The sequence below is a fragment of the Hakea prostrata genome, chromosome 4 (genome assembly GCF_041222555.1).
Source record: "Hakea prostrata isolate BN-2017 chromosome 4, UWA_Hpros_2, whole genome shotgun sequence".
NCBI classification, from domain to species: Eukaryota; Viridiplantae; Streptophyta; class Magnoliopsida; order Proteales; family Proteaceae; genus Hakea; species Hakea prostrata.
The window spans coordinates 43,711,709-43,739,610 of NC_142603.1; the positions used below are offsets into that span (position 1 = coordinate 43,711,709).

Below are 27,902 nucleotides of genomic sequence, written 5' to 3' on the forward strand. Positions count from 1 at the left end.
CTTAGTAAATATTTAGCAAGTGTATTATCATTTAAAAATATTTTAATGCTTTATTTTTATCCATTTTTACAAGTGTTAGGAAGGAGGAGAATAAACAAAGAACAACCTACTAAAATTCATCAAGATACTAGTTTTTTTTTTTTGTATAGTAGTTCTATAATTTTTACTTCTTCGTAGAAAAAAAGTTTTTTAATTTTGAACACCCAACACAAGAGATTTGGAGAGAACTTAATGCTTATGTGATCACATGCTCTTGATAAATTCCACACATCAAGAAGGCACTCAAAACATATCGCTAGTAAACCTGAACCCAAACTGTTAGTAAACCCAATTTTAAACCATTAACCCAAATCGTTAGTCAGCCCATACCCAAAATATACCGGCTCGAAACTCTTAATGAGCCGTGTTTGGGCTGGTGTTTTTCAGCCCGAAACCGGCCCAACCCGAACCGTTGGAGACCCCTAAGATTAATGATGGCACTTACTGGTACCGGGGTCAGTTTAGTTTTTACCCAACTAATTAATCAATGTAGCGTCCCCCCATAGTTTCACAGACAACCACCAATCCACCACTAACAATGACCAATAAACTAACTGCATAAACAAGATAAAAATCAACAAATACAACCTGCCTTTTAGTCCCAAAACACAAGCAAAAGATTTTGTCCCTCCCCATCAATGTCCCAATAGCATTTGCAGTTTCCGCAACTCCCCTGCCACAAGTTAACCCAGACAATTCTTTCACAGCCTTCAAATGCATGGGTTTGCCAAACACAGTCATGTCAAAAGACACCATCAACATCAATACCTAGGAGATAAGATTTGAGATGTAGAAAGAGGCACACTATGCGCAGGAACATGATAATTTAATAGGCAACAGCAGACAGATGAGATATTCTTTCAATTTCTTTGATGACCAAATCCTTTTCCTCTTCAAATTGCTCGTCATCTACACCTACAAGGCATGTGGAAGAAAGAAATAAGGTATTCAACTATTGAAGAATGACCCAAGCAAAGCATTTGGAAGCTTGGAATAAACCATCAGAGAAATCTATAATAAAGTCTTGCATAGACTGCAGCAGGTACACTATTGACAAGGAACTATACATGTCAAGACAAAAGCAGGCTAGTAGGACCAAAAGAAGGATGGTCCTACTTATGCATCCATCAATGCTTCCTGGTCTGTCCAAGGTATTTGGTCTCTAAATGTCCAAACAAATGCCTAAATAAAATGATTTGTGACCTTAAAATAAGACAAAGCTGGCCGAGAGTAAAATAACTGGGTACAGAAAGCAGTGGATCCAACCTTGCTTCAAATTATCTTATGCCTTCCTTAAATTTCTCGAAAGTCTTACCCGAAGGCAACCCTTAATTCCAACAATCTAGAAATAGCTTCACTGATTCAAGAATCTAGAATTTACTTATACCTTTGCCAACAGAAAGATTGTGAAGCAGTTCCAGTAATCTTTCATGGTTTTTGGCAAGGATGATGATAATTTCTCGAGGCTTCTTGGGATTAGCAACAAATACCTATAAAACAACCGGATAAAAAGAATCAGCGAGGACAATAGAAAGAGAGAGAGAACATAACTGCGAAGCTGGTCCAACATTGAACAAATAATGGGCATCTCTATCTCTAGCTCGTCTCATGAGTCATGACAGCCAACCCTAAATGGAATAAATTCAAAGGGCATTGTCATCAATGAAACAATGACAGTTGTGATCTGCCTTCAGAGTTTAGAGGCATTTGACCACCCAGGATTTCAAATTTCAAGGGTTAAATTGATGTACTGGGCCTGTCACAGCCTCACAGGTAATATTACTGCACCATGTGGAATGCATTCAGTCTTTTTAATCTTTGGTTCCCAATTGAAATGTGAATCTGCACCTTCATCTAGCTGAGTTCCCAGTCAAAACCAAGAAAAGGCGACTTAAAACATGACTTAAAACATCCAGAATCATAGCTTGGTCCAGGGTACCTGCTTTTGTCTGGGCTGGTCAGGGTTGTGATTAGTTGACAAAATGGCCTATACTACAAAAGAAAAAAAATAATGCTGGGATATAGCACCCGAGAATCACACTTAAAAGTTCCATTAGCATAAATTTACAAGACCAGACTTCTGTACACTCCTTCCAGCTCTATGTTTTGGTCCTTGGGAACTTCTAAGTGCGGCAAATCAAAGTATATACACCTTTAAAGAAATTGAAGACTGACTTTGCAGTGTCCATACTCCATACATCTCTTAGAATTCCAGAAAAGCAAAAAGGGAATTCAGATCAAACAAAGAAACTAGTGGTATTAGAACAAAGAAAGCACAACACCTTGAAAATGTGGAAGGCAGATATCTGTATATTTTTGCTCGAATCCTGCATAGGTAACTTCTTGTCAGAGCAGAAAGAAAATGTAACAGTAATAAGTAATTCCTGTTTCACTTTTCCAAAAGAAATTGGACAAATACTCAAAAACTTCCACACTAAGTTGATGCAGGTTGAAAACTCCAGGGGCTCACTAGCTAGAGAAAACAGAAAGGCCTTGCTCTATGGAAAGCAATCATCCAGAAAAGACCTAGTTGGAGTCTACCAGACACAAAATAAGCAACCAAAAATGAATAAATGAATATATAAATAAAACTTCACAGGATTGAGTTAAGTAGACCAGCTGCAGGACTACATAATTTCAATGCATTAGGCCAAAACCAAAGACATGAAACCATCTGTTCAACCTAACTATTCAGAATTTTAAGCAACTTCCCAGTGACAAAAAATAGAATTTTTTAACCCCAGCTCCTAATATATAATAGTTTCAAGCCATTTTCAAAATCATAAACTTACCAAGTGGCAGGAAAAATTATAGAATTGAAATGGTAATTTAAAGAACATAAAATAATGAAACAGTTAACCCAAAGTCTAGTTGCATTAAAAGTGCAGCAAAACAAAGTTTTATCACTCAACAAATCTGAACACTGAGAAATTTTGTCCCCAAAAGGCCGAGAGTAAAGAAGCAATGGTTTCTGCCCTAATGAAGACAAGGATTAATAATAGGCTTCCCCTACGAGGACGACATAGAAGAATAGCCAGTCAATGAGGATGATTTTGTGAAGATGACATATGAAGTTAACAATGCCAAGCTGCTTCACACATTGCTGCCAATTCGGTCTTTCACGAACGTACTAAACACACTGAGCTTGATTGTTATTTTGTTAGTGAGCAGATTTAATGTGGTCTCATTCGCACCTCTTATGTGCACACATCTCGTCAACTAGCTGATATTTTCACCAAGGCTTTGGGTCAACCCCAATTCCATGACATTGTTGGCAAGTTGGATTGGTGAAATTTTTTTCCAACCCCTCCAATTTTAAGAGGGGGGGGGGTATTGCATGATCTTAGCAATGGCTCTTTTCTTAGTTGTCTTCCTACATCTTGAATTCTTTCCTAGTGTAGTTTTCCTTGTACAACTCCCTAATCAATTCTTTCCTAGTAATTAGTATAGAATCTTTGTTTTCCTTAATTGCCATTCTTATTGCTTGCACAAGGCTATAAAGCCACTCATTGTAACAACATTCTTTAATGAAAATATACTGCAATACACCTATTCACAATTTAATTTCTCCTGTTTATTTTAATCGAGTAGTATCATGAGTGTCAAGTAATGAAGTTATATTTCCGGTTGTCCATCCCTCACTCACCATAGACTCACACAAATATGTATTTCATGCTTGGCCTACCCAATGTTCGGGAAAAAGGAGAGTATATTCATGTTAGTTGATAGGTCTTCCAAGATGGCACGCTTCATTCCACTTTAGAAACTTTTGATGTAAGTCACGTAACAGCCCTATTTTTATAGAGGGGTGATACGTCTACATGAGCTGCCAAATTTGATTATTTTGAATCCAGATGTAAAGTTTATGACCCATTTCTGGAAGACATTTTGGTTGAAGATGAATACAAAGATACAAACCTTTACAGCCTTCCTTCCACAGACAGAAGTCGTCAGTTGAGGTTTGGGTAATCTCTTGGGCTGCCTAGTGAGGATCTATGAGAAGAATTGGCCGTTTATACTCAATGCAGCAAACTTTCATTATAACAGATTGGTTCACTGCACTACGGACCATACTCCATTTGAATCATACTTGGGAGTTCAAACCGAGATACTGATTGACTTGGTCCCCTTCCCCCTTCCTTCTCATGCAGTGGTCAGTAGTGAAATGTGGACAAGTTTATATCACATATTGCTGCCGCTGACATATGTAAAGCTACTGCCAAGTGTCATTGTAGTTATCCCAAGTTCAAAACCAGAGATATGAAGATGCTGCAAAGAAAAGAGCTTGTTCCTGGCACAAACAAGAAGTTGCATTTACAGAAGATGGTTCCTTCCATAAGTACTGAAGAAGATGGGCCTTAATGTTTATGTTCTTGAACCACCACCGGATATCAGTCATATGACCATTTGTAATGTCTTCAACACGAAACATTTTGACTATGTTGATCATCATTTAGATGGTGGCAATACAAAGACTTCTCTTTGTTTTCCCAGTTTAGTACATCGACTCAAGGATACGATTGAAAACATGCCTATGATGCTATGGTAGAGAACGGCAGCAGCTATCATACTTTTCATGTTCAATGGAAGGGACAGCAGGGGACTTATTGCACTTGGATCAAAGCAGATGATTGAAGCAACTCAACCCAGATACATAGTAGTAAATGTCACGTTTACATTCCAAAAGGAAGAATGCTTTCAACTAGGGACAGCCGATGCAGAAGAGTTTAATACTTAGACCTGAAGAAAGAAGAAAGGACAAAGGAATCTTAGCTGACAAAGATGTTAAAACAAGGGGGCCTTTTAAACCTTGCTGGCAATATGCCTTTACATCTCCTTATGGGCCTGTTATGAGCCCACATCATGTGCTAGCTTCTCTTTTTTATTATTATATTGTTTTTTTTATTCTTTGCCTATCATAGAGGGCCTTCCTTTTAAGTGTCCTTTTCTTTTTAGTTACATATCTGCTGTGTAAGTGTGATAATTTAGGTTTTAAATGGTAATGGACTCTATGGAGCTTGGATGGTTTATTGGTCAACATCAATTTTTTGCATGCTCCATTTAGAGCATAAAACAAAATTCCGTCAAAACTTGCGAAATTTCCACCGAAATTTTCCATTTTAGGAACCTCGAAACGAAAAACTAGGGGACCGAAAAAAATCTCAAGTTTCGATCGAAACTGTCAAAATCTCGTCAAAACTTGTCGAAACCTGGTTCAACCTAGCTAGACCAGCTGGTTCATGAGAAGAAAAAAATTCCCCATTCCCAAATGCCATGGGAAACATGGAAAATTTCGTGAAAATTTGGGAAATTTCGTGAAAACCTGGGAATTTTGGTGGAAACTTGGGAAATATTGTGGAAACCTGAGACTTTCCTGCAAGTTTCATAGCTTTCCCATATTTTCAATTTTTTTGTTTCTTTCATATTTCCCCAAATACCCCCTCCATTAGGACTTCCCTATCCAAATTGCATATTCCCTCAGACTGGTAATCTTGGGCATGTTGATGACCAGACTTATAAGTTACAGTTGTCGATCACTTTGACAACCATAGGCATAAAATGTCATGGGATGTCTACGTTCGTTGGTTGGAGGAGAGGATGTTACAGGCATAGTACTACTAGATCTACAGGATGGATCCACTGAGGCACTCCTCTTGGCACTGAGTTGTACTTTCCTTTTATTGTCAGTTATTTTGTATTTGATGTTTTGAAGTTAGAAATTATATATTGAATGTTATGTACTTAAGTAGTTAAGTTTATAGTGTACTTCTTGAGTAACTCTACATTGATGTTATGTGCATTAAATGATATATCTACATTGATTTTTTTAGCAGAATACAGCCAATGTGTTCTTTATACTCTAATTAGCTTAAAAGAATACCACCCGAAAATACTCCCTAAAACCTGTCGAAACTTCATGTCGAAACTTGCACAAAAAAACCCTAAGTTTCCTCGAAATTTCCTAGTTTCCCACCTTGTCGAAACTTGAGTTTCCCCCGAATTTTTTTCTATAATTTAGAGTGAGGGAGAAGGGAGAGATTTTGATCGACACCTATTGGTGCGATCAAAGGTTATATTTTCTCCTCTTGTCTTCTTCTCCCAAGTACAAATTCATCTACTGTTATTGGTGATTGCTGAGTTTGATTTACCATAGATTTGGAAGGGTTGGTCATTGATTTTATTCTCTTTTCATACAGAATTTTAAATAACAGTACTGAACCACCAACCAGAAGTCGTTAGTAGCCCTGTTTTGGGCTATAACTAGGCTGAGATTAAATCTCTTTTAAATGGAGTCTGTCCCTAGAGTTTATTCTGTTTACCTTCCACCAACAGTATTCAAATCCCTAGGGGACCCTCCCATTAGTCTTGAATAACTGCTGAGGACCCTTCATGTTTCAGTAGCAGGTTAGGGTAGACAACGTCTTAACAGGGTTGGGAATGTTGCTGGTGAACACAACGCCATGGCATCAGCAGCTAACAACTGAGATTTTTGTTCAGGCAATCAGAGGACTGAATATGCTTCTGTACAATACTACAATGCTGCTATCCCAGGTCCCACCCACCCAAGCCTCTGAAATGAATTTAAATATGACATCCAAGCATTTTGTTACATTTTTTCTCTTGGATCCTTTATTTTGAGGGAACTCATTAAGGGATTTAAGACTGAATGCCAGCTTTACTAACCATACGCTTATAAAATTCTACCAAAACATTAGGTGCTCTCATGTAACAACACATAAACAATGCTGGAGATAATCTGAGATGTAAGGGAAGACATATTTTCAATACCTTAAGCAATGTCATCATGACTTTCAAGTACTGAACTTCTACAATATAGCGCTTCATTATATGGGAATTTGAGGACTCCAAAAGAAACTCCGAAAGAAGCTAGATATCAACCATTACATTATGGTTAACACTATAGAACTAAACAAATACAACAAAAGAACATAAAATAATAGCTACAACAAACCTTCAATGATTGCCTTCTTGTTACATAGTTTGCTGACGTAAGGAGCTTTTCATAGAGCCCAAAGAACTGAAACAATGTTCTCTAATCAGATGAGATTAAGGAAAAATAAACAAAAAAAAAATTGTAATGCACGTAAAGAAGTCATTAGCAATACTTGTCAGCTGATGGCACAGTTACTACTATAGAACTAAATGGTCCAAGCAAAACTTGTTGTAAGTGGTTAACAGATTGAAGTGAAGCAAGGTTTTCCTCTTTTAATTATTTATTTATTTCTTTTGTTGGGAAGAGGGTGTTGCACATTAAAAATGAACAAAACCAACATATGGGTATACATATATATATATATATATATATACCTACTTAGTCAGAGACTCAAGAGTTAAACAAATTAATAGTTTGGATCCTAAAGTCCTGAAAGATATTCACGATATATAGCAAAACCAAGAAAGAAGCCTCTCCAAGGATATAAAGTTTCTTGACTCCTTAAATTTTGGGAAAATAAATAAAACCAAGTGAAAATAATTTAAATTAAGGCAATAATAAAAAGAAAATGATAATGTCTTGCCAGATTTCGAAGATTTGAATATATCAATGTGCTTTCTGAAATCTGTAGCAAAGTTTTTAAATTTTCAACATTTTTCTAAAATGCTGGCAGGAACTTAAGCAAAATCAGTTCAAAACAGATACAAGCCTAAGGTCAATATACTCTATTACAATGTACTAATTAATAGGAACCCGGATCTCAAGCAATAAAAATACTAATGAACTGTGGATATTAATTGAATTAGCAGAGTTCCCACTAAAATGCTATTATAGGACTTCAATTGAAAGTGAACTGAAATGCTGGAAATTGAAAATAACAACTACAGTACTCACAACTACAGCTAACTTAGCTACCAACCCCTCCCAACTCCTACAGCAATCTGATGACCCAATTCCTCTCTAAAACCAAAATTGTCACCTTGCTTCTCCTGTTCTCCCCTTAATCAGAATTCCCTCTTCCCTACATAACTGTTTCCTGTCACCGACCAGCTTCTTCCATGTGTCCCTTGCCTCTAACCTATGTTCTTTATGTAGAGCATCCTGCTCCTACAAGTGTAAATTCGCTTAATTAGTGGTCTAATAATACTTACCCCTGGAGTCACACATGGTCCTCAAGATGAAATTCTGGGTAGAGTTTTTTTTTATCTCAAAGTAATCTTCCTGGGTGTTTTCAGAAGATGGCAAGTACTTCCACTTCATTGACTTCAAGGTTTCCTCTTGCTGAATAGTGGCAATCAACTCTTCCGGATGAGCTGTAACTCCCAGTTTTCTACTAAACAAGGGGGCAGCGGCTGTGGTGGTGTGGTTGGGCAACCAATTTTTTCAGTTGGAAGACATGAGACACTGGATGAATTTTAGAGTCGGCTGGTGGCAGTGGCGTATGCAACCTGACCAACCCTTTCCACAATCGGGTAGGGACCATAAAACTTGGGACTCAGTTCTCACTTGGTCACTCTGACAAATCTTGAACCGATATGGCTGAATGCATAGGAAGACCTGATCTCCAACCTCGTACAGCACTTCCCTTCAGTGTCAATCAGCATAGTGCTTCATGTGATCTTAAGCTTTCAGTAAGTTGGCTTCAATCTTCTAGAATGTGGTTCTTCCCTCATAAGTAGGCATCCACTTTCAAGCACTCATTCTCCCACTGGTGCAGCACCGGTGGCTCTCTTTGCTAGACTGCTTTGAAAGGTGTCACCTTCATTGTGCCGTGGAATGTGGTGGTGCACCAGTAGCCCCTGGCAGACATTTGCACCAGTGCTTTGGCTTCCTAGTGCAGAAAAAACATACATAAGTCTGCAGAGTGTGATTCACTTCAGTCTGGCCATCTGTTTGTGGATGGTAAGCAACTGCTGAACTTCAGTTTGGTACTTGAGATGCAGAAAAATTCAATCCAGAAGTGACTGAGAAAGACTTGAACCTATATGATATAATGGACCTATAATGGACCATGGGATTCCATGTAGTCGTACGTATTCTTTGCTGAATACTAGTGCTACATCTTTCTTGAGTATGGATGAGTTAAAGCCATGAAGTGGGCGCATTTTGTCAATTTGTCAATGTCGACTATCACCATCACAGAGTCCCCTCCTTTCGCCTTGGGTAGTCTCTTTATAAAGTCCACGCTGATATCTTTCCACACTCATTCTAGAATGGGTAGCAACCCTCTCGTAACATAGATCTGAGCAGATGTTGAGTTCACTCTCTGCTTGTCAGGATAGGGCGCCGCCTACTTTTTTTTCTCCCCCAAGCTTGTATATGATTTTGAAGTTGAACCCTAGAAGTCTCATTATCCATTTCTGTTGGTCGGTCCCTATTATTTTCTGCTCAAGTAGAAAATTGAAATTTTTTTTTAAAATCTTTTGAACCTGGAAGTGTCGCGTTTTAAATAGTGTCGCCACCTCCGTGATGCTAAGACAATGCATTGATCTCTCTTTCATAAACTGACTTGGACCTTGCCCTTGCACTGAGTGCTTGACTCCAGGAAGCAGTATGGCATACTCCTGGCATCAACACTGCCCAAAGCTGTCCATCATGCATCCATGTCCACCATGAATTCTTGGTAAAATCAGTAAAACCCGGAGGACCGTGGTCATTGTGGTCTTGAGAGCATCAAAAGGCTACCTAGATTTTTTTATGCAATCGGAAAGAGTCCATCAACAACTGTGTGAATAGTACTTCCATCTTTCCATATCCTCATACAAACCGTTGGTAGTAGCATGTCAAACCCCAAAATCCCTCCACTCATGAGGGTTTCCGGTGTTGGCCAACCAACCATGCATTGTATTTTCTTTGAGTCCGATGTGACACTTGTGCTAGACATAATATGTCCCAGGTATTTCTAACTCATGCACACCAAACATGCAATTCTTTTCAGAAGAGGGAGCTTGTCTGAGGAAGAGAAATCTCTCCTCCAAGCTAATCCCTTTAGCCTTTGTTTGGCTGAGGAAGAGAAATCTCTTTCCTTGCTCCTCTCTTCGCTCTCTTCTCTTGAGGAAAGCTTTCTCCGCCAAAAATCTCGAATCAAGTGGCTTGAGCTGGGAGATGCTAATACAGCTTACTTTCACCGCTCTCTCAAAGCTCGCCACAATTTCAATAACCTTCCTTGGCTTCTCTCTCGTGGGGGTGTCTGGATCTATGACCCTCCTAGTATCAAAGAGGAAGTTGTCTCTTTCTTTTCGAATCTCCTTTCCCCCTCCTCTATCCCTCATTGCCCTCCCCTTAACCCCTCCATCCTTAACAAATTCATCAACCCATCCCTCTCGTCTTCCCTTTGGTCTATCCCCTCCCCCGAGGAAATCCGTGCTGCCATCCATTCCCATAAAGCTAATAGAGCCCCTGGCCCGGATGGCTTCAGTATGGGATTTTTTCTAGCTACCTGGGACTTCATTGAAGTTGATCTCATTCATGCTATCCGTAGCTTTTTCCTTAATCCTTCCCAGCTCTCATCTATCAATAATACGTTTCTCTATCTCATCCCTAAAAAGCTGGGTGGCTCCTCCCTTTCGGACTTCCGTCCAATTTCTCTCTGTAACCTCCTCTATAAATTCATCGCCAAGGTCTTGGCCAATCAATTAAAGTCTGTCATTCCCTCTCTTGTGAGTCCTAACCAACCCGCTTTCATTGTTGGCCGCAGCATTTCTGACAATATCCTCCTCTGTGCTGAGATTATTCAAGGTTTTGACAGATCTACCCATTCTCCTGCTGCCCTCATGAAAGTTGATCTCCACAAAGCTTTTGACTCTATTCGTTGGGACTTTATTAGTGAAGTTCTATCGGCTATGGGTTTCCCCCCTCCCTTCATCCATTGGATTGAGACCTACATCTCCACCCCCCATTTCTCTGTAATCACTAATGGCTCCCCTGCGGGGTTCTTTGCTTCTCGAGTCGGGATCCGTCAAGGATGTCCCCTCTCTCCTTATCTTTTCACCTTAGGCCTTGAGGTTCTTTCCCGCCTCCTTCAATCCAAAACTGATCAAATGCTCATCTCTCCGATTCCTAAGTGTCGATCCTTGAAACTCACCCACTTGGCCTTCGCGGATGATCTCATGATTTTCTCTAAGGCTGACCATTCCTCTATCTCATCTATCCTATCCACTCTCTCTCTCTCTCTCTTTGAATCTCTCTCCGGTCTCAGAGTCAATTTCAAGAAGTCTACTATCTTTCTCTCTGGTATCCCGGACTCTACCCGTGCCTCCCTCCTCCTTCTTACGGGGTTTTCTCTTGGCTCCTTCCCTGTCACCTATCTTGGCCTCCCCCTCATCCCTGGTAGGCTAACTCGCCATCATTGCTCCCCCATGCTTGACCATATTCGGAAAAAGCTCCAACTCCGGAAGACTAAGCTTCTTTTTTTTGCTGGGAGAGTGGTGCTCATCCGCTCTGTCCTTCAATCCTCCTATCTTTATTGGTGTGGTATCTTTTCCTTTCCCAAATCCACTATCCGCTCTCTGGAATCTATCTTCTGTGCTTTCCTTTGGAAAGGCCAAGAGATCTCCCGCTTCCTCCATCCCATACCTTGGAAAGCTATTTGCATACCCTATTCTGAAGGAGGTCTGGGTATCCGTCGTATTTCAGACATGAATATGGCGTGCCTTATGAAACTCATATGGAAAATTGCCTTTAAACATGATTCCATTTGGGTCTCTTGGGTCTATTCATACCTTCTTAAGAATGACTCCCTTTGGACTGTCTCCCTCCCTGCCAACCCCTCCTGGATCTGGAGGAAGCTGTTGCTTCTCCAAAATCGCACTATCTCTGCAATTTCTATCCAGATTTCTACTGGTCTCTCAACCTCTTTCTGGCTTGATCCTTGGCATCCGATGGGTACCTTGTTCACTCTTCTTGGTCCCAGAATTGTGTATGACTCTCGTATCCCTAAATCCACCCCCCTCTCCACCTTCATTTCCTCTGGGTCTTGGACTACCATCCCTCACCCTTGTCTCACACAGGTTTGGACCTCCCTCCCCCCCTCTTCTCCCTCTCTGAGGACCGTATCACCTGGCTTCAATCCCCCTCTAACCCATTCACCATTGCCTTAGCCTGGAACCTCCTGAGAACCCCCTCCCCCCCCCCCGCTCCCATGGTGTAAGCTTGTTTGGTTTAAAGGCCACATCCCTCGCCACTCCCTCACCCTTTGGAGAGCCCTTAACCTTGCTCTTCCTACCCAAGCTTTTCTCATTAGCCACCACATTCCTGTTAGCCCCAACTATGTCATTTGCTGGAACTGTTCAAAGGACCTGGACCATCTATTCTTTGGTTGCCCGCTATCCCGCTCTGTTTGGATCCTAGCCCTTGCCACTATTTGGCCTAGATCACGACGCCCTTTTGGCTTTGAACGAGAATGGAAATGGATCTTGAGAAACTTTGCAGGTGCCACTATCTGTGACCATGTGGGTAAGCTTGTCTTTGCAGCCACTATCCACCATCTTTGGAGGGAATGTAATTTGAGAAGATGGACTTCCAAATCCCGATCCCGTGATTTGATTTGGAATGCCATCTATTTTGATGTTTCGACGAGACTTCGCTCTCTTCCCCACCCCCTATTGCTGATTCTCCAAGAAATAGGCTGATTGTTAGTTCTTTGAGCCTCTCTCCCCCTTTTCAGTCTTCATATTGACTGTTCTCTCCCCCCCCCCCTCTTTTCCCCTCTTGTATATGTTCTCTTGTTCTCTTTCAGTTATTTAATATATTATTCACCCAAAAAAAAAAAAAACATGCAATTCTTCTTGTTGACTAGGAGGTGGTGCAATGCTGTTTGTGCTCTTCAAAGCTTGGACCGTAGACTAGGATATCATTGAAAAACACCATACACATCAACATAGCTGCTGTCTGAAAATGTCACAAATCAATGCTTATGAGGTGGCTAGGGCATTAGAGAGGAGGCCAAATGGCACGACAAGGAACTCATTGTGGCCAAATGTGCCCAAAAAGCAGTCTTCTCTATGTCTTCATCTATCACTTAGATTTGATGATACCCTGACTTCAAATCTGTTGAAGCATACGTAGGAGCACCAAGGCTGCTTGCGCAAGCATGCCTTGATGCTTGTTTCTTTTTGTAGATATGCTACTTTACTTTCTATTTCTAGTGTAGGAATCTTGCTACACAAGTTTTGTGAGTTTCTAGAAAGCATAGTTCCTATTTTCTGTTAGTAACTAATTTCAGGACTTTCCTTTTTCTGTAGTTTCTTTTTTGGACAGATTTTAGGAGTTAGAAAAGTAGGAAATTCTGTCCATGAGTTGTACTCTTTATTTCCTTTTTAGAGGACACGTTTCTTGTCTCTCAAGTTGTATGCTTGGCACTTAAATACTATAAATAGAGGAAGCCTAAGATTCTAGTTTCCACCAATCGTGGCCCCTCATTATACGGTGTTAGCAACTTTAGTCGCTTGGTTTCAACTGCCTTCCTGCGACTTTATGTGTTCATGAACATCCTAACCTTCCCCAACAATTAATCCAAGGCTTCAAACCTCGGTCTATTCCTCTCTACACTCTGAAGCAGAGAACCCATCTTCAAGTCCCAATTGGACATTCGTTCTGTCATGCCCCTTACAGTTCTAGCCAATTCTTCAACTCTACTCCCCATTTTTTATCTGACCATGCCCCAAGGATGTTAACTGGCTCTGATGCCACTCAATAGAAGTCCAGATTTCAAGCAACAAAAATACAAATGAAACTGTAGATATTGATTGAATTGGCAGAATTCCCACAATGCTGCTACAGGACCTTTATGGAAAATAAACTAAAATGCTGGAAACTAAAAACAACAACTACAGCATTCACAAGTCACAACTACAGCTAACTGAGGTACCAAGCTCTCCCAACTCCAACAGCAATCTAATGGCCCAATTCCTCTCTAACACTGAAACAGTCACCTCTCTTCTCCTGTTTCCCTCTTAGTCAGAATTCCTTCTTCCCTATATAACCATTTCCCCTCTCATCCAACCAGCTTCTTCCACATGTCCCTTGCCTCTAACCCATGTCCTCGATGTAGCCCAGCCTGCTCCTACGAGGGTGGACTCATTTAATTAGTGGTCTAAGTCTAACACTAATATAAAATGTCTTTTTTATAGCGGGAAACCCATCTTGGTGATTCTGCAGCTTACAGAACCCATACATGGAAATGAGGCAGCAATATCCTGCCAGAGATACAATAATTAGAGCCAATGGACAGGTGAGTTCCACCCAAAATATTCCATAGAAGCAAAATGTCAATTCAATATAATTAACTGTTAACCATCTTGTTGAAGTCCTGCAATAGCAAAGACTCTAGTCTTAGAGAGTTAAAGGCAACAGCAACAGGCATTTTGGTCCTAGTCTTCTTTCTGGGAAAGTTTCAGGGACACCCCAAAATGGATAGCGAAAAGCACGGACACCCCAAGAATATATCAAATTGGCAGAGATGCCCCAAAATGTCTCTTAAATTTGCACAATGCTACATTCCATTAGTAAATCCATCAACTCATGGTTAGTAAATCTCATAATTCCAAACTTACCCTGAATGTATTGTGACTTTACAATATTGCCCTTAACCCCTTGCCCATACTTTAGGAAAACCCCATCCCATCCCACAAGAAAACCCTATTGAAGAGTACCAAAAAAAAGGTCTTGAGGAAAATCAGATTTTATTTCTTGTAATTCTAGATTATCTTTTCATCAGATATATAAAAATGAATATCAGAAAATATACAATTATCTCCAATCAGCACCAGTCCTCCTTAGTGCCTTCTATTTTACTTTTCTTCTTCTTCTCGTTTCCCACTATAGCAGTTGGTTGTTTTAGGCCCGAAACTGTCACATGGTGTCAAAGGTCATCTTCTTCTTTGGAGAGTTCCTCTTGGGTTTTCGTTCACTGTGGTTACAGAAACCTATGTTGCTTTGCTTGTGTAAAACTCTAGATGATAGGACAAGAAAAGTTGTGGTTTGTTATGATGACGACGACGAAGATACTTACTGAACGGGAAGATTATTATCGAACCAGGTCCATCCTCGGTTCGACCCTTGACTCTGGTTGAGAACGGTCCGACCATGATTGGGTTTAAACAAACCGGTCTAATCACCAGCATGATAAGGAAGGAACCTTGCGGTTCCAAAGACAAGCACGATCCCATGAAAATCGGGATAGATAACTAATCTAAAAACGGTTATCATCACTAACAGGAGACGGCAATCGTGCAAGATATGATAACTGCCACAATTGCGGAATGAAGGATCGTGTGAGCAAAGGAAACCACCCACAACTCCATAAAAGGAGTTTAACCGCGAGATCTGACGGTCACCAAGAAAAGGCACGGACGAATCCAACGATCAGAAATCCAAGGTAGAGATTATATAATCAGGTAGCATACATACGGCTGAGGTAACTGAATCGTTTCCCTTACTATCATATTCAAATCTAGCTCTGCAATTAGCCAGAGCTTTGTGATCAGTTCCTTAACTGACTTAGCCTTTGGAGGTGGCCTCCCGACCCCTACGGTTGGGCCACGTCTAACTTTGTTTTACATGTCATTCATTAGTGATCTAAGGGCTAAGCAGATTTTGGATGCATCACTTACAAATAGTAGATATTTAAATCAAGCACTTCTAATAATCTTTGCATGAAGATTCTGATCTACTGATCCAGTAAATATCATCTCATTTGAAGCTTGTTGTTCCCCTGTTTTTCACTCTTTTGGTTGCAGCTAAAAAGTTGATACATTAGAGTTTAACACTATGGAAAAGACTCCTTTATTCTGTCAAGTTTGTCACTAATCAGTTATGTTGAATACGGTTGCCCGGAAATTTCTAAATTCTGGAATTTAGAAATAATAATAAAATCTGATTTTCCTCAAGACCTGTTTTTTGGTATTCTTCAACAGGGCCTTCTTGCGGGATGGGATGGGGTTTATGCAAAGTATAGGCAAGGGGTTAAGGGCAATACTGTAAAGTCACAAGACATTAAGGGTAATTTCAGAATTATGAAATTTACTAACCATGACTTAATGGATTTACTAACAGAATGTACCATTGTGCAAATTTAAGAGACATCTCAGGGTGTCTCTGCCAGTTTGAAAATATTCTTGGGGTGTCTATGCTTTTCCCTATACATTTTGGGGTGTCTCTGGAATTTTCCCTTTCTTTATTAGTTTAGGGCTGTTTCACTTATTTTATTCTTGTAATTCTACCATCATTAAATCGGGGGCAGAGAGGATAGTGCTTATGTTTTGAATTATTATAAAACTAGGCCCTGCAATTAGAAATACTACCCTAAACACAGGCCTCTTGATGTGAACCAGAGTTCACCCCCCGGATTAGACCCTGGTGTGGGCTCCATGGCTACTCCAAAGTGGCGCACCTAGGGCTGGCCGAACCCTCCAAAAGGGGTTGTTTGGTCCATTCAAGCCCAAATTACTAGCTGATCTTAATTTTTGAATTTGCTTTATAGTTTTTAAGAGAGTCTTGTTTAAGTTAAGAATGAGTTCTTGAGTCTTTAGGAGTCTTCTTTAAAGATGGACTCTTACAAGTCTTTATTTACAAGAAGAGGTCCTTTATTATTGTTGGAGTCATAGAGTCTTAGGTGGAATCTATTTTCAAGGAGATTCCAATAGATCTTTGAGTCTTTATTTGGATGGTTGAGATTAAATGTAAGGGAATCCTAATCTATAAAGGAAGCCCACTTAGGTTGGAGGTCTTTAGTAGGCTATAAATAAGCCTTTCCTTTCTTTCAATTTTTCTTAAGTCTGATTAAACTGAGTTGAGGATCGTGGATCCTTTTTGAGGGGGCCACGGTTGAGTAAGGATACAGGTCTTCAAAGATCAGCATCTATCTTCTCTCTACCACTCTTCTTCCAGTCTCCATCATCTTCTTCAAGAGCTTATAGCAGTCTCCAAGTAAGTAGAGCAGACCCCCACCCTTTCCCTCACCTCCCAAACCCTTCACACCTCTCCCCCAACCCTTCCCCTGCCTGCACAACCCTAACTCCCGCCCTCCCTTGCTGCCGCACCCTTGGCAGCAGCTTCCCCAGCCCACAGCAGCCCCTACCCCTGTGATCCTCCCTAGCCAACCTCTCCCCTACCCTGCTGCCCCTTCTTTCCCTCCCTTCTGTTCACTGCAACCCTTCACTCCCCTGTTCTGACTTGCGGCAAGTCTGAAAACAGAAGAAAGAAAAGAAAGATCTGAAAAGATTGCCAAGATCCAAGAATCCTCTTCCAAGATCTCTAAGGACCAACCCATAGCGATCCAAATTATCTCATTCTTCTTTCCTATGCTGTTGATAAATTTTAGTCACCCAAAACCATCCCAAAATCAATCCCCTTTATTTTCTTCAACCCTTGGGTGATTCTGGATATCTCAAAATCATCCCATGGGAATTTGTTAAAACCCCAACTTTTCCCTATCAGCCCATTTACTTTTGTTTACCAGTTCTTGCCCAAACCCTACCCATTTAGATACTAATTTTATCTCCTTGTCCATCCCACCATATTTAACGATATTACCCATCCCATCCAGACTAAATAATTATTTGCTGGTAGAAAAGAAGATTATCCTGGGCAAATCCTTAATTTTAGGGAAACCATCCTAGGAACCCTAACCCTAGAATCGGGTTTCCATCACATCTTCTCTAGCTTGCAATATCAACTTCTTACTTCTTCTCTCTCAGTTTCTTCTTCTTTCTCCTCAGTTGCTTGGTTGGTCAGAAATTTGGGATTGTAACACATCTTGACAGTCAGTTATTTTTTTACATTCATTTAAAACTTTTGTCAATCATCCAAAGAATCATATAAAATTTAATAGTAGGGAACATCTGTTCAAGCTGGTTTTGATTCTCCTGATGCACTCAAATTGACCTGTATAACAAAGTGTGTCATAGCCAAGCATCCTAGAGAATAATACCTGCGCTTTGATGAAACACTTGATCTATTTGGGTTCATTCTATTACGAGAAACTAGTTATTTCCATCAATTTTCTGATGGGGTGTTCCTCTGTCATGTTCCTATTAAAGAAAATCAAATTAATTAGAGTAAGAGTCTAGGATTCCAATTCATATGTTATTAATTTTCTATCAAGTGTTTCTCTTTCAGGTAACTTGAAGGTCAGCTGCTTTGAAAAATTGAGTCTTAAAGTGATTCAATCCGGTCTTTACTAGTAAGATTTATATACTGCTAAATACAAAATCCAACAAATGGAATGAAGTTTATTGGTTGTGAGGCTGCTGCCTGCAGGTCTATACAACTGTTCTTCTTCTGTTTGTTGTGTTATTGCAGTCTCTATTTTTCTTCTCTTCATTCAAGGTTACTGTTCATGGGTCCTTTTTGCAGTCCCATAACAGCTCCTGATTTTTTATTCTTCCTCCAATCTTATTCTTTCCTATTTCTTAGAACAACAACAACAACAACAAGCCTTGTCCCAACTAAATGGGGTCAGCTAAATGGATTCTTGCCTTCTAATCAGTTCTGTTTGAGGCCATGCTAGAAACAAGGCCTAAGCTATGCATATCATTTCTCACCACTTCTCTTAAGGTTATCTACGGTCTGCCCTTAACTCTTCTAGTTCCTTTAATCAGGATTATATCACTTCTAAGTATAGGGGCATTTATAGGTCTCCGTTGAACGTGGTCATTCCACCTCAAATGACTTTCTTGAAGCTTATCACTTACGGGAGCAACTCCCGGACCAACTCTACTATGATCATTCCTTATTTTATCCTTCCTCTTGTTGCCACTCATCCATCTTAGCATCCTCATTTTTGCTACACTGAGTTTATCTATATGATTCTTTTTAACAACTCAACACTCTGCATCGTAAGTCATAACTGGTTAAACGACGGTCCTATAGAATTTGGCTTTAAGTTTTAATGGAAGACGTCAATCACAGAAGACCCCAGACACACCTCTCCACTTCATCCACCCTATTTTAATTCTTTGGAAAACATCATCCTTATATACTCCTCTTTTATTTATGATTGAACCTAGGTATCTAAAAACAATCACTCTCAAGAATCTCCTTTCCATGAACTTTTACCACCTCATCGTCTACTCGATCATGACTAAAGTAGCAAACTAGACATTTTGTCTTTGTTTTACTTAATTTAAAGCCTCTTGGTTCCATAGTTGCTTTCCATGATTCTAAGTTGATATTAATCCCGACTTGAGTCTCATTTATCAATATAATATCATCAGCAAAAAGCATACACTAAGGGACCTTGTCGTGAATGTCTTTGGTTAATTCATCAATTAGAAGTGTAAATAAACATGAGCTTAAAGTTGATCATTTATGTAGCCCAACTGCAATTGGGAATTTATTACTTTGTCCCCCCACAATTCTTACACTTGTCACTAAACCTTCATACATATCCTTAAGTATGTCCACATATTTACTTGCAACACTTCTTTTCTCTAATACTTGCCAAATTAACACTCTAGGAACTCTATCATAAGCTTTTTCTATAACAATAAATTCCATATGAAAAAAAATAAATCTCTTTGACTCTTTCTTTAAAGTCATCCTTATAATCTTGTAAGATATAGACTCAATGCAAATCATTGGCACAACTGGCCCATTTTTTTCTTGAATCATAACAGTACTGTAGATGTGTGAATTACCAACACTATGCCACCTTACTCCGGATAAGAACAAATAAATTGAGGCTGTCTGTTACCAATATGTTTCCTCGATTTTTTTAACTGCAACAAATTGCCTCGAGTATTTTTAGACCACACCATCCAAACAAGCTTAGGTTAGTATTACACTATTACTTGAAGATCTAGGAAAAAAAAAAGTCATGCTTTTTTTAATGAAACCTAATTTTCATAGGTCATCCATTAATTTAAAAACACCTCAAAAAATATCTAAAGGGTAGATAGTCATATCTTTCCATCAGAATTTCTCATTGATAAATTAACAGTGACATCTATGGTTCATGGTGGAAAGTTTCAATTGACAATTTACAATTAGGATCATCAAGAGCTGTGCCAACTCAGACTTCATTCAGAAATACAATAAGTCAACTAACCTCCTCGTAATGGGCAATCAGGAATTCCAAAACTGCAGTTTGATGCTTTGTAAGCAAATCCTGCCAGACATTACTGTCAGGAAACAAACTAAGAATGATACATCAGGTTTTTAAGTTTTGAGTGTTTTAACACCAAAAAGAAAGCAAAAACCTGACCTTAAATGTAACAAAAGCATCAGAGGCAACATCAAAGTTAAGCAGCTCCACATATTTGAAGAACAATTCAAAGCTAGTTGACTCCAGTATATATCTGAAAAATCACTACAAAAATTCAAATGTGTGAAATTCAAAAACTTGCTTTCTTCATAAGTATTCAGCATGGAAGAGCAGAAACTCTAAAAGAAGTACAGCAATGTCACGTTTCTTCATCTGTGGGAAGATACTACTACTTGGATGCAACCAAGACCCAACAATATAACAAAAAGCAATCATATGAGATTTTTCGCTTAATATTGCAGCTTTTCATATAGCTTGTATAGCTTTGGTCGATCCTTGGAAGCACCAGAGATCCAGCAATTATATTGGTAAAGAGCAGTAAAAATCATACCTAGAAAATGTTTAGGCGAGATTCTCTGTTGAGTTTCTTTCCATATGCCATTGTAGTTGTTGAAGTTTGGGCTGTTACCGTTCACGAGAACAGTAACATGAATAGTGTTATGCCAGTATTCCTTGTTTTCTTTCTAGATATGCTACTCTTTCTAATGTAGGAATCTTACTACACAAGTTTTGGTAGTTTCTAGAAAGCATAGTTTCTATTTTCTATTAGTTACTAATTTCAAAACTTTCATTTTTTAGTACCTTCTATTTTGGACAGATTTTAGGAATTAGTTTTACTAGAAAATTCTGCCCACAAGTTGTACTTTTTATTTCCTTTTTTAGAGGACAAAGATCTTCACAAATAATATCTATCAGCACATCTTGATTAGATATAGAATAAGGTACCATTCCACAGAATGCCGGTAATAGGGAGGGAATGTGGATAAACTAATAAAAAACTTAACATCTTACCTTGCAAGGGTTGGGAATTTGATGCACTCCCTCAACATGCTTCCACAATTCAAAGCAATCTCCTTGTTATCATAGCTGTTAGGTGAAGAACACAACATATGATAGTCATTAACAGATTCATAAAAAAACTTAGAAAACACAACGGCTCACAGTAGCCATAATGAAGTCACATTATTCCAATGCATAATTACATCACGGAATCTTACCCAAAAAAGACAAGATTACATCATGAAATGATTATGACATATGATACTAATGACAAAATTCACTAATACTTGCATCTTTGCCCACTTGTGAAGTTCATGATAACCAAACCCATTTAATTGGGATAAGGCTGCTTCATAGTTATAAAAGATAAACCAATGAAGATTAAAAGGAAGAAATAAAATTACTTGCATAAACAAGGACTGCCTTAGAAAAAATAAACCAGAAGAATTTTAGTAAGATTAAGGCTGCGTTTGTTTGCTGAAATAAAGGTGGGGTGGGAAAATTCTTGAAAAAAGAACAATATTTCTACTTTTCCTTTAAATCCTAAAACTGTATTTTGTTTGGTTGCTTGAGGTGGGAAAGTGAGAGACAAGTTTCCTTGAATCAAGGAAACTTATCTAGTGAGGTGGCAACCCAACTTTCCCACCCCAAGCCTTTTCAAAACCCCACAAAAAGTGTGGGACTTTGTGGAAAAGTATGGAAAAGTAAAATGTGGGACCCACAATTAATACTTTTCCACACTTTCCTTTCCTTTCCTTCTCTTCTCCCTCACCCCACTACACATGGGGCACACATGTATTTTTTTCCCACCCCACCTTTGCAAACAAACGCAACCTAAAAGGATAAGGAAGGGCAATCTCAAGGGGGGGGGGGGACACAATAGCAAAACTAGCAAGAATTAACTACCTTTGCCATTGCCTTTGCGATTAATCTTACTAAAATTTATAAAAATCTATATTGACGTTTTGACACAATATCCAATTCTAAGTCGGCTGAAATTGACAAAGGATATGATGCTCAATAAATGGTTTCTCAAAACCCATCAAATATAGCTTATCTGAAGCATCACGAAGATGTTACACTTTAGCCAAATGCTAGAAATATTAAATTTGTTACCTTTTTAACGACAATCACAATCACCAGCGTAAGGTAGGAATAAATTTTTTTTTTTGGCGGGTTCAATAAGAGGTAGGAGTCCATGTCCCAGTAAGTTCTTCCAAAAAAGGAAGAAAAAAAAAAGAAAAGCAAGCAATTTGCCATTTACAGGCCATGAGTTTCTTTCTTGCCAATTCCTAGTTTATCTCAAGGGCAGCATCTCCCACATATTCATTCTTCCATGAAAAGTGAAGAGGAGTGTAGCTAAGAATTAAGAACCACTATAATCAATAACGGTTTGAACACAAACAAATATTAGAACCAAAATTTAGGACCGCAAGATAATGGGTAAGTATATATACTTTGTACCAACTTTCCCCTCGCAGGTGTATTTGCAAATAATGCTCAAACTCTCGTCTCATCTCCGTGTCTCGACAAGGTCAAGAAAATCAACATATCAAGATTTCGCCTAAATCTCGGTGAAACACATTACAATAATGTACCATGTTTCAGTTGAGTGTTTTAGTGGGTTGTATGTCAATTTTTAGACTGATTTTTTGTGTACAGCCTAACTTGAAGCCAATATACACAATGGCAACATTATATTTTTACTAGAACCTAACACAAACTAGTCTTCTTGATTCACACATGCCTAGTTTCTATGCAGACTAAACTAGATCATATATTTTTGCAAATCTAAACATGAATATATAAGAAAATATTGAAAATTTTAACCACATTAACCACGTCGTCCATGGTAGAATAAAGCCTAAGAGGTAGAATGGGTATAAAACTATGGTCTTGAGATCAGCTATAAATCCATAGCAGTAATCTAGACATGCTAAGAAATCATATTTGAGAGGGATTTTGTTTCCTCTCTGGTGCTGGCATAAGTTTCTCTTCTTCCTCTTTTCTTCTTTTCCTGTCCTTTTATTCATCAATTCACATGGTATCAAAGCTGAAAGTGCAAGGCCTGCTACATTCCCTGTGCTAAGCTCTTTTACTTCACTGAGGTTCTCAAGGAATTGTTGGTGTATCTCTGCTAAGTCGATTTTGAACGTCTTGTCAGGCATAGGTTAAGGAGCAGGAGCAACTAGTGTAGACCACCTTAAAGGGGGAAGTAGAAGAACAGGAAGAAGAAGAAGGGAGCAGGAAGAATGCATGGGGTGGGGGGGGTGGAGTTGAAGAAAAGTGGCCACACCCACACACAACTACACAGGCTCTCAAACCATGAAACCTCAATTCATTTTCTCCAATCTGAAATAGCTATTTTAGAAGAAGTCAAACTGATAAAGGAAACCTAGTAAACTAAGAAACAAACCTTAACAAGTAAATAATCTCCTAAAATTCCTAACCAATTATAACTCTTATGGATGTATCCCTCTTTCTAAGCTTGACCCAGTAAACGTTGTTACTAAAATAAAGTAAATTACTAATAATTTACTAGACGCATGACTAAAATTGGACCTTGTTCATCTTGATCTGATATTTGAGTCGGGTTTGGGTCAGTCCAAGGCTTCGTATCTGCATCAGCACTTTATTCTGTTTTCTGGATCTTCTTGTGACAAGTTTATTAATCGATTAGGAGCAAGATTGAAATTTTCCAAGACATTCAGATTGGTGGTTTCGGCCCTGTTTTGATAGGTTTTTGACTTGGTGTTTTCCATCCACCCCATTTAAAGCATAAGCAACATGATGGAAGAGGTCATAAAAAACCAACAAAAATTACTTATTCATATCCTACTAATTGAGAGATGTGTGTCCGTTTCGACAAATACAAAGAGTTGTAAACCGTAACAAAAGTACTTTATTGAAAAACATAGACATAATCATCATAAGCTACACCGATAAATACATACATATTTGTAACTAATATTCCACTGCTTTTGAGTATGAAACAGAAAATAATTGGTATCTTTTATTATTTTTAAATAATTACAGCAAATTTTCATAATTTTCAAATAATCTAAATAAACACTTAACTACAGAAAAATAAGTTTGACGCCTTCAAAACGTAGATTGAGTGATGGTGTCTCCCATGTATTAGATTCAATGTCATCTATCATGTATAACTATTTTTTTTTCTTTTCAAAATACACTGTGTACTACTTGAATCAAAAACCATCTAGGATAAATGCCTTTTCCCTTAATAAGTTAATAAGTTCAATCTCAACTCAATGGCCCCGCTTTCATCAAAGGCCGGTATTTTTGGCATTGCCATACCCTTTAATAGTAAGAAGGGCCTTCAAGACAAAACTTTGAATGAAGGCAAAATGATTTTGATTTATAATAGCATTGAGGCTTTATTAATTTTTGAAAAAAAAAAAAAAAAAAAAAAAATTTAACAACGTAAATTCATGGATCATGCTCCTAAGCTAAATATATTTTGATTTGAAAAGAAACAAATATTTTAGGATGCATCAATTGTCAAGAAGTCAAAGTTTTGGGATGAATACACATACCTAAGTTTAAGGTGTTTTTAATTTTTTGACCAAAAAAAGAGATGTGTTTAACCCGCAACAGTCCAACAAAGTGGATGTCTGCTGACAAAGGACTAGAGGAGCATAGGGATTTGAAGCCAAAAAGTTGGAGCTTAGGTTGAAATTCGCAAAATTGGAAGGGCATTACCAAGAGAAGATCTGCAAAATATGCAGATCTCATCAATCTAGGCAATTTAAAGAGGGAAGATGGACTGAAATGGTTGAACAATCAAGATGATTGAGATTTGGTCAAAATTTTGACCAAGATGGTCGAAACCTAGGAAGAATATTTCGCCCCTCTCCCCTCCCCCACATGTTTTGTCTCAGTCAGCAAAAAATTCAAAACTTAATGATTGGAAGAACTTCCTCTCCTCTTAAGATTTATTGAGGATTGATTCTTTTTCGGATCTGTCCATGAAGTATGTATATTAAAGTCTACGAACTATTTCTCTGTTTATTAATTTCTCCTCTTGATAGTATTGCTGCTTCTATCAATTTTCTGGATCAATTTTCTTTCTGCAAGTTGCTGTTCTGGGCAATAACACGTTAATCGGCTACATGGTTGGGATTAAAGTTGTGTATTGTGCATGTTCTGTTTCTCTTTTATTTCTGGAATCTCTTGGACTGAGATTATATAGCATCCCTATTGCTTTTTTCCTGATTTCTTAATGATTGACTCTACATGCACTATTGGAAGTAGTGTCTTCGTCTTCTATCTCACTGGAGAAAACTTGAAGTTGACTACCATTTTTTTCATGAGAAGTTGCAACAAGAGCTGACTCCTAGTCATGTTGGTACAGGAGAAAAGTTGGTAGACATGTTGACCAAGCCTTTGGGGACTGATGTAACTGACTGTATTTGTAACAAGCTGGGCATGATCAGTATCTGTACTCCAGCTTGGGGTAGTGTTAGAGAGGCTTAGGGGCAGATGGGTATGAAAATAAGTGCACTTATCCTGAGATGCCTTGAAATTGTATTTTAAGACGTATTTGGTTTCCCAATTTATTTCTAAATGTGCTATTAAGTACATAAGAAATTAATTTTGGGGCTCTCACAAGATAACACGACGCCTCTCTGGTGCTGAAACAGATTTCCTCTTTTCTTCTTTTTCTGTTTTTTTACTCATTAATTCATAGTCCACATCAAAAGTTGACATCTTATTGACCAATCAATTATCCTACAATCGATCACCATGAACTCAACCAATAGATGAATGCAGTCCCTTGACCTTTCTGACATAATGAATGCAAATGCTACCTCACATTAAAACAGCATATCAGATCTCTAAGATGCATGAAATAAAGTTTTAGAATAAATAAGAACAACTAAAAAAACAAAAAATAGGGAAAACTGTGATGTTGCAAGTCATAGAACCATACCAAGCAATAAGGAAGTCGAGCAGCTCCAGATGATTCTCAATGTAGTCCACGCAACAATAAGTAGAACCAACCATTTGCTTCAACAATGTAGGCCAACAGTGAACTAGATCTTTTCTTGCCTGTGGCATTGGTATTTGGAATCACTTCCAAGCAACTGGATTAATTAAATATGCATGAATCTGCAGAAAATAGCATGACTTACTTCCCATCCCAAAATAGGGATCTTGTGAACAAAAAGGCCAATAACATCATCTTTGCAGATTTCAAGTGCAAACTGTAAAATGTTCTCATCATTTGGTTCAACTTCACCATCTCCATAAAGGATTTGTCTCATTGCTGCAAAATTCTTCTCTATTTCTTCTAAAGCCTGCCAAAGTAGAAATGAACCCGTCAATATGAAAAGAGTCCAAATGGAAAATAACAAAAGTAAAAGACGCAAAACCTTCACCATGATTAAAAAAATTACAATAAATGGGAGAAGGGATCATGGGTGATTGGTGTGCCACCATCTTAGCAATCTGTCTACATAATCACGCATTTTAGCAATCTGTCTACACAATCATGCATTTTAGTAATCTATCTATATAATCACACCATCTTGGGTCAAGTGAAACCAACTGAACAGTTTGGACAGCCAAATCCTTTTTGGGGTCTCAATGGAGAGGTAATCATACTTTCAAAACTTAGATGTCCAAGTTTCAGCAGGAGAGCCATGGATAACTTCCACAAAGGAAAATGTATACATGCACACATGAAGACTCCATCTGTGTACTGGAGGTCTGTAACATGGACAATTTCCCCCCATCGTCTTCTTCCTCCAAACAGGGAATGACCCCATAACAAGCCACCAGTAGAAAATCGACTGGGCATCCTTGGTAATGTACAGCAAGTAGTACCCACATTATTATGCCCCCCCCCCCCCCTCCTACACACAAAACTGTCAAAAATCTTGGGATCAAACCTCTTAATCACACAAGATGATTAAACATCAGATGGATCGTCAAAATGAACGATAGACATAACATAGCCAAATCAACCAGCAAGAGCATTTCAGATTCTCATGCAGAACACAAACAATAAACTAGGAAGTCTCAGTAACCATTGCTCATCTGGCGAGCCCAAAATATTGCACACAATGTAAAGTTTGTGAGCAGAAATTGTCTTCCAAATTATACTCGTTCGCCAATGTGACCATCAAATTAGGTAACTCCCAACACAGACATTCAATCCAAATCTTAAGCGTTATAAGAGAGCATCAAACTCCAAAATAAATCATTAAAATACGTCCAGTCCAAAAATCAAATGTAAGGGAAATGCTGGCGATGGAACTCCGTATGGAAATCCAAACAACTACCATCAATCTATGCGTCGGTAAATGGGATTTCTTGACAAAGATATAGGAAGAATAAAAAACAAACCTTTGCAAGTGCTTTAACTTCTGCAACGGTCTTGGTGTCAAGAGCGAGAAGGCTATCTTTGATCGATTTCACAAGCTCCGGTACTGTTTTAGGTTTTGGCTTGAAGAATGAAAATGACATGATGATTATCTGTTCCTGAACCTTTCTCTGCAACTCTCTCTCTCCCTCTCTCTCGATCTATATCACCTCTCAGGCTCTCAAGCGGAAGTTGCAACTAGTACAGCAGAGCACGCATGCAACGTATGTTAATTCGATCTCATAATTGTCTTCAATGCTTTCCGGATTCCACAAATTATCTCGCGTGTCTTGAATTTACTTTTTTTTTTGGAAATGAGGTTCATCCGGCCTCGGGGCGGCCATCGCTAAGCACAATCGCTATATCCTCAATGCACTTTTTATATAATTAATATAGGTGGGCTTTGCCCCTGGCCTAAGGGATTCAAACTCTGACCTCCTACGTGGAAGCGTTGGGCTTTGTCAACTGAGCCACCC

General features: G+C 38.8%; 1 protein-coding gene across 3 annotated transcripts; it reads right to left on the reverse strand.

Annotated features, from left to right (window-relative positions):
- Nucleotides 1-505: 505 nt before the first annotated feature.
- On the reverse strand, nucleotides 506-27,677 carry LOC149019004 (uncharacterized). 3 transcript variants are annotated; one of them, XM_089153091.1, is made up of 11 exons: nucleotides 27,411-27,677; nucleotides 26,195-26,359; nucleotides 25,993-26,111; nucleotides 21,051-21,125; nucleotides 20,199-20,292; nucleotides 20,043-20,102; nucleotides 7,013-7,078; nucleotides 6,829-6,927; nucleotides 2,322-2,366; nucleotides 1,427-1,529; nucleotides 506-954 (listed from the first exon to the last, which is right to left on the reverse strand). In XM_089153091.1, exons 1-11 carry the CDS (start codon nucleotides 27,528-27,530, stop codon nucleotides 866-868), a joined length of 1,035 nt encoding a protein of 344 aa, XP_089009217.1. In that variant the 5' UTR covers nucleotides 27,531-27,677; the 3' UTR covers nucleotides 506-865. The 3 variants fall into 3 exon arrangements, with proteins under 3 accessions (XP_089009217.1, XP_089009218.1, XP_089009219.1); XM_089153092.1 differs by lacking the exon at nucleotides 6,829-6,927; XM_089153093.1 differs by lacking the exon at nucleotides 1,427-1,529 and having other exon boundaries at nucleotides 894-954.
- Between the last annotated feature and the right edge of the window lie 225 nt (nucleotides 27,678-27,902).

Excerpts from the sequence above, each read along its gene's own strand:
- LOC149019004 (XM_089153091.1), bottom strand. The coding sequence starts at position 27,530 with ATGTCATTTTCATTCTTCAAGCCAAAACCTAAAACAGTACCGGAGCTT. Across the intron at positions 26,112-26,194 it reads TCCCTATTTTGGGATGGGAA|GCAAGAAAAGATCTAGTTCA; the intron begins GTAAGTCATGCT and ends CCAATGCCACAG. Across the intron at positions 7,079-20,042 it reads TGATTGCCCATTACGAGGAG|TTCTTTGGGCTCTATGAAAA; the intron begins GTTAGTTGACTT and ends ACATTGTTTCAG.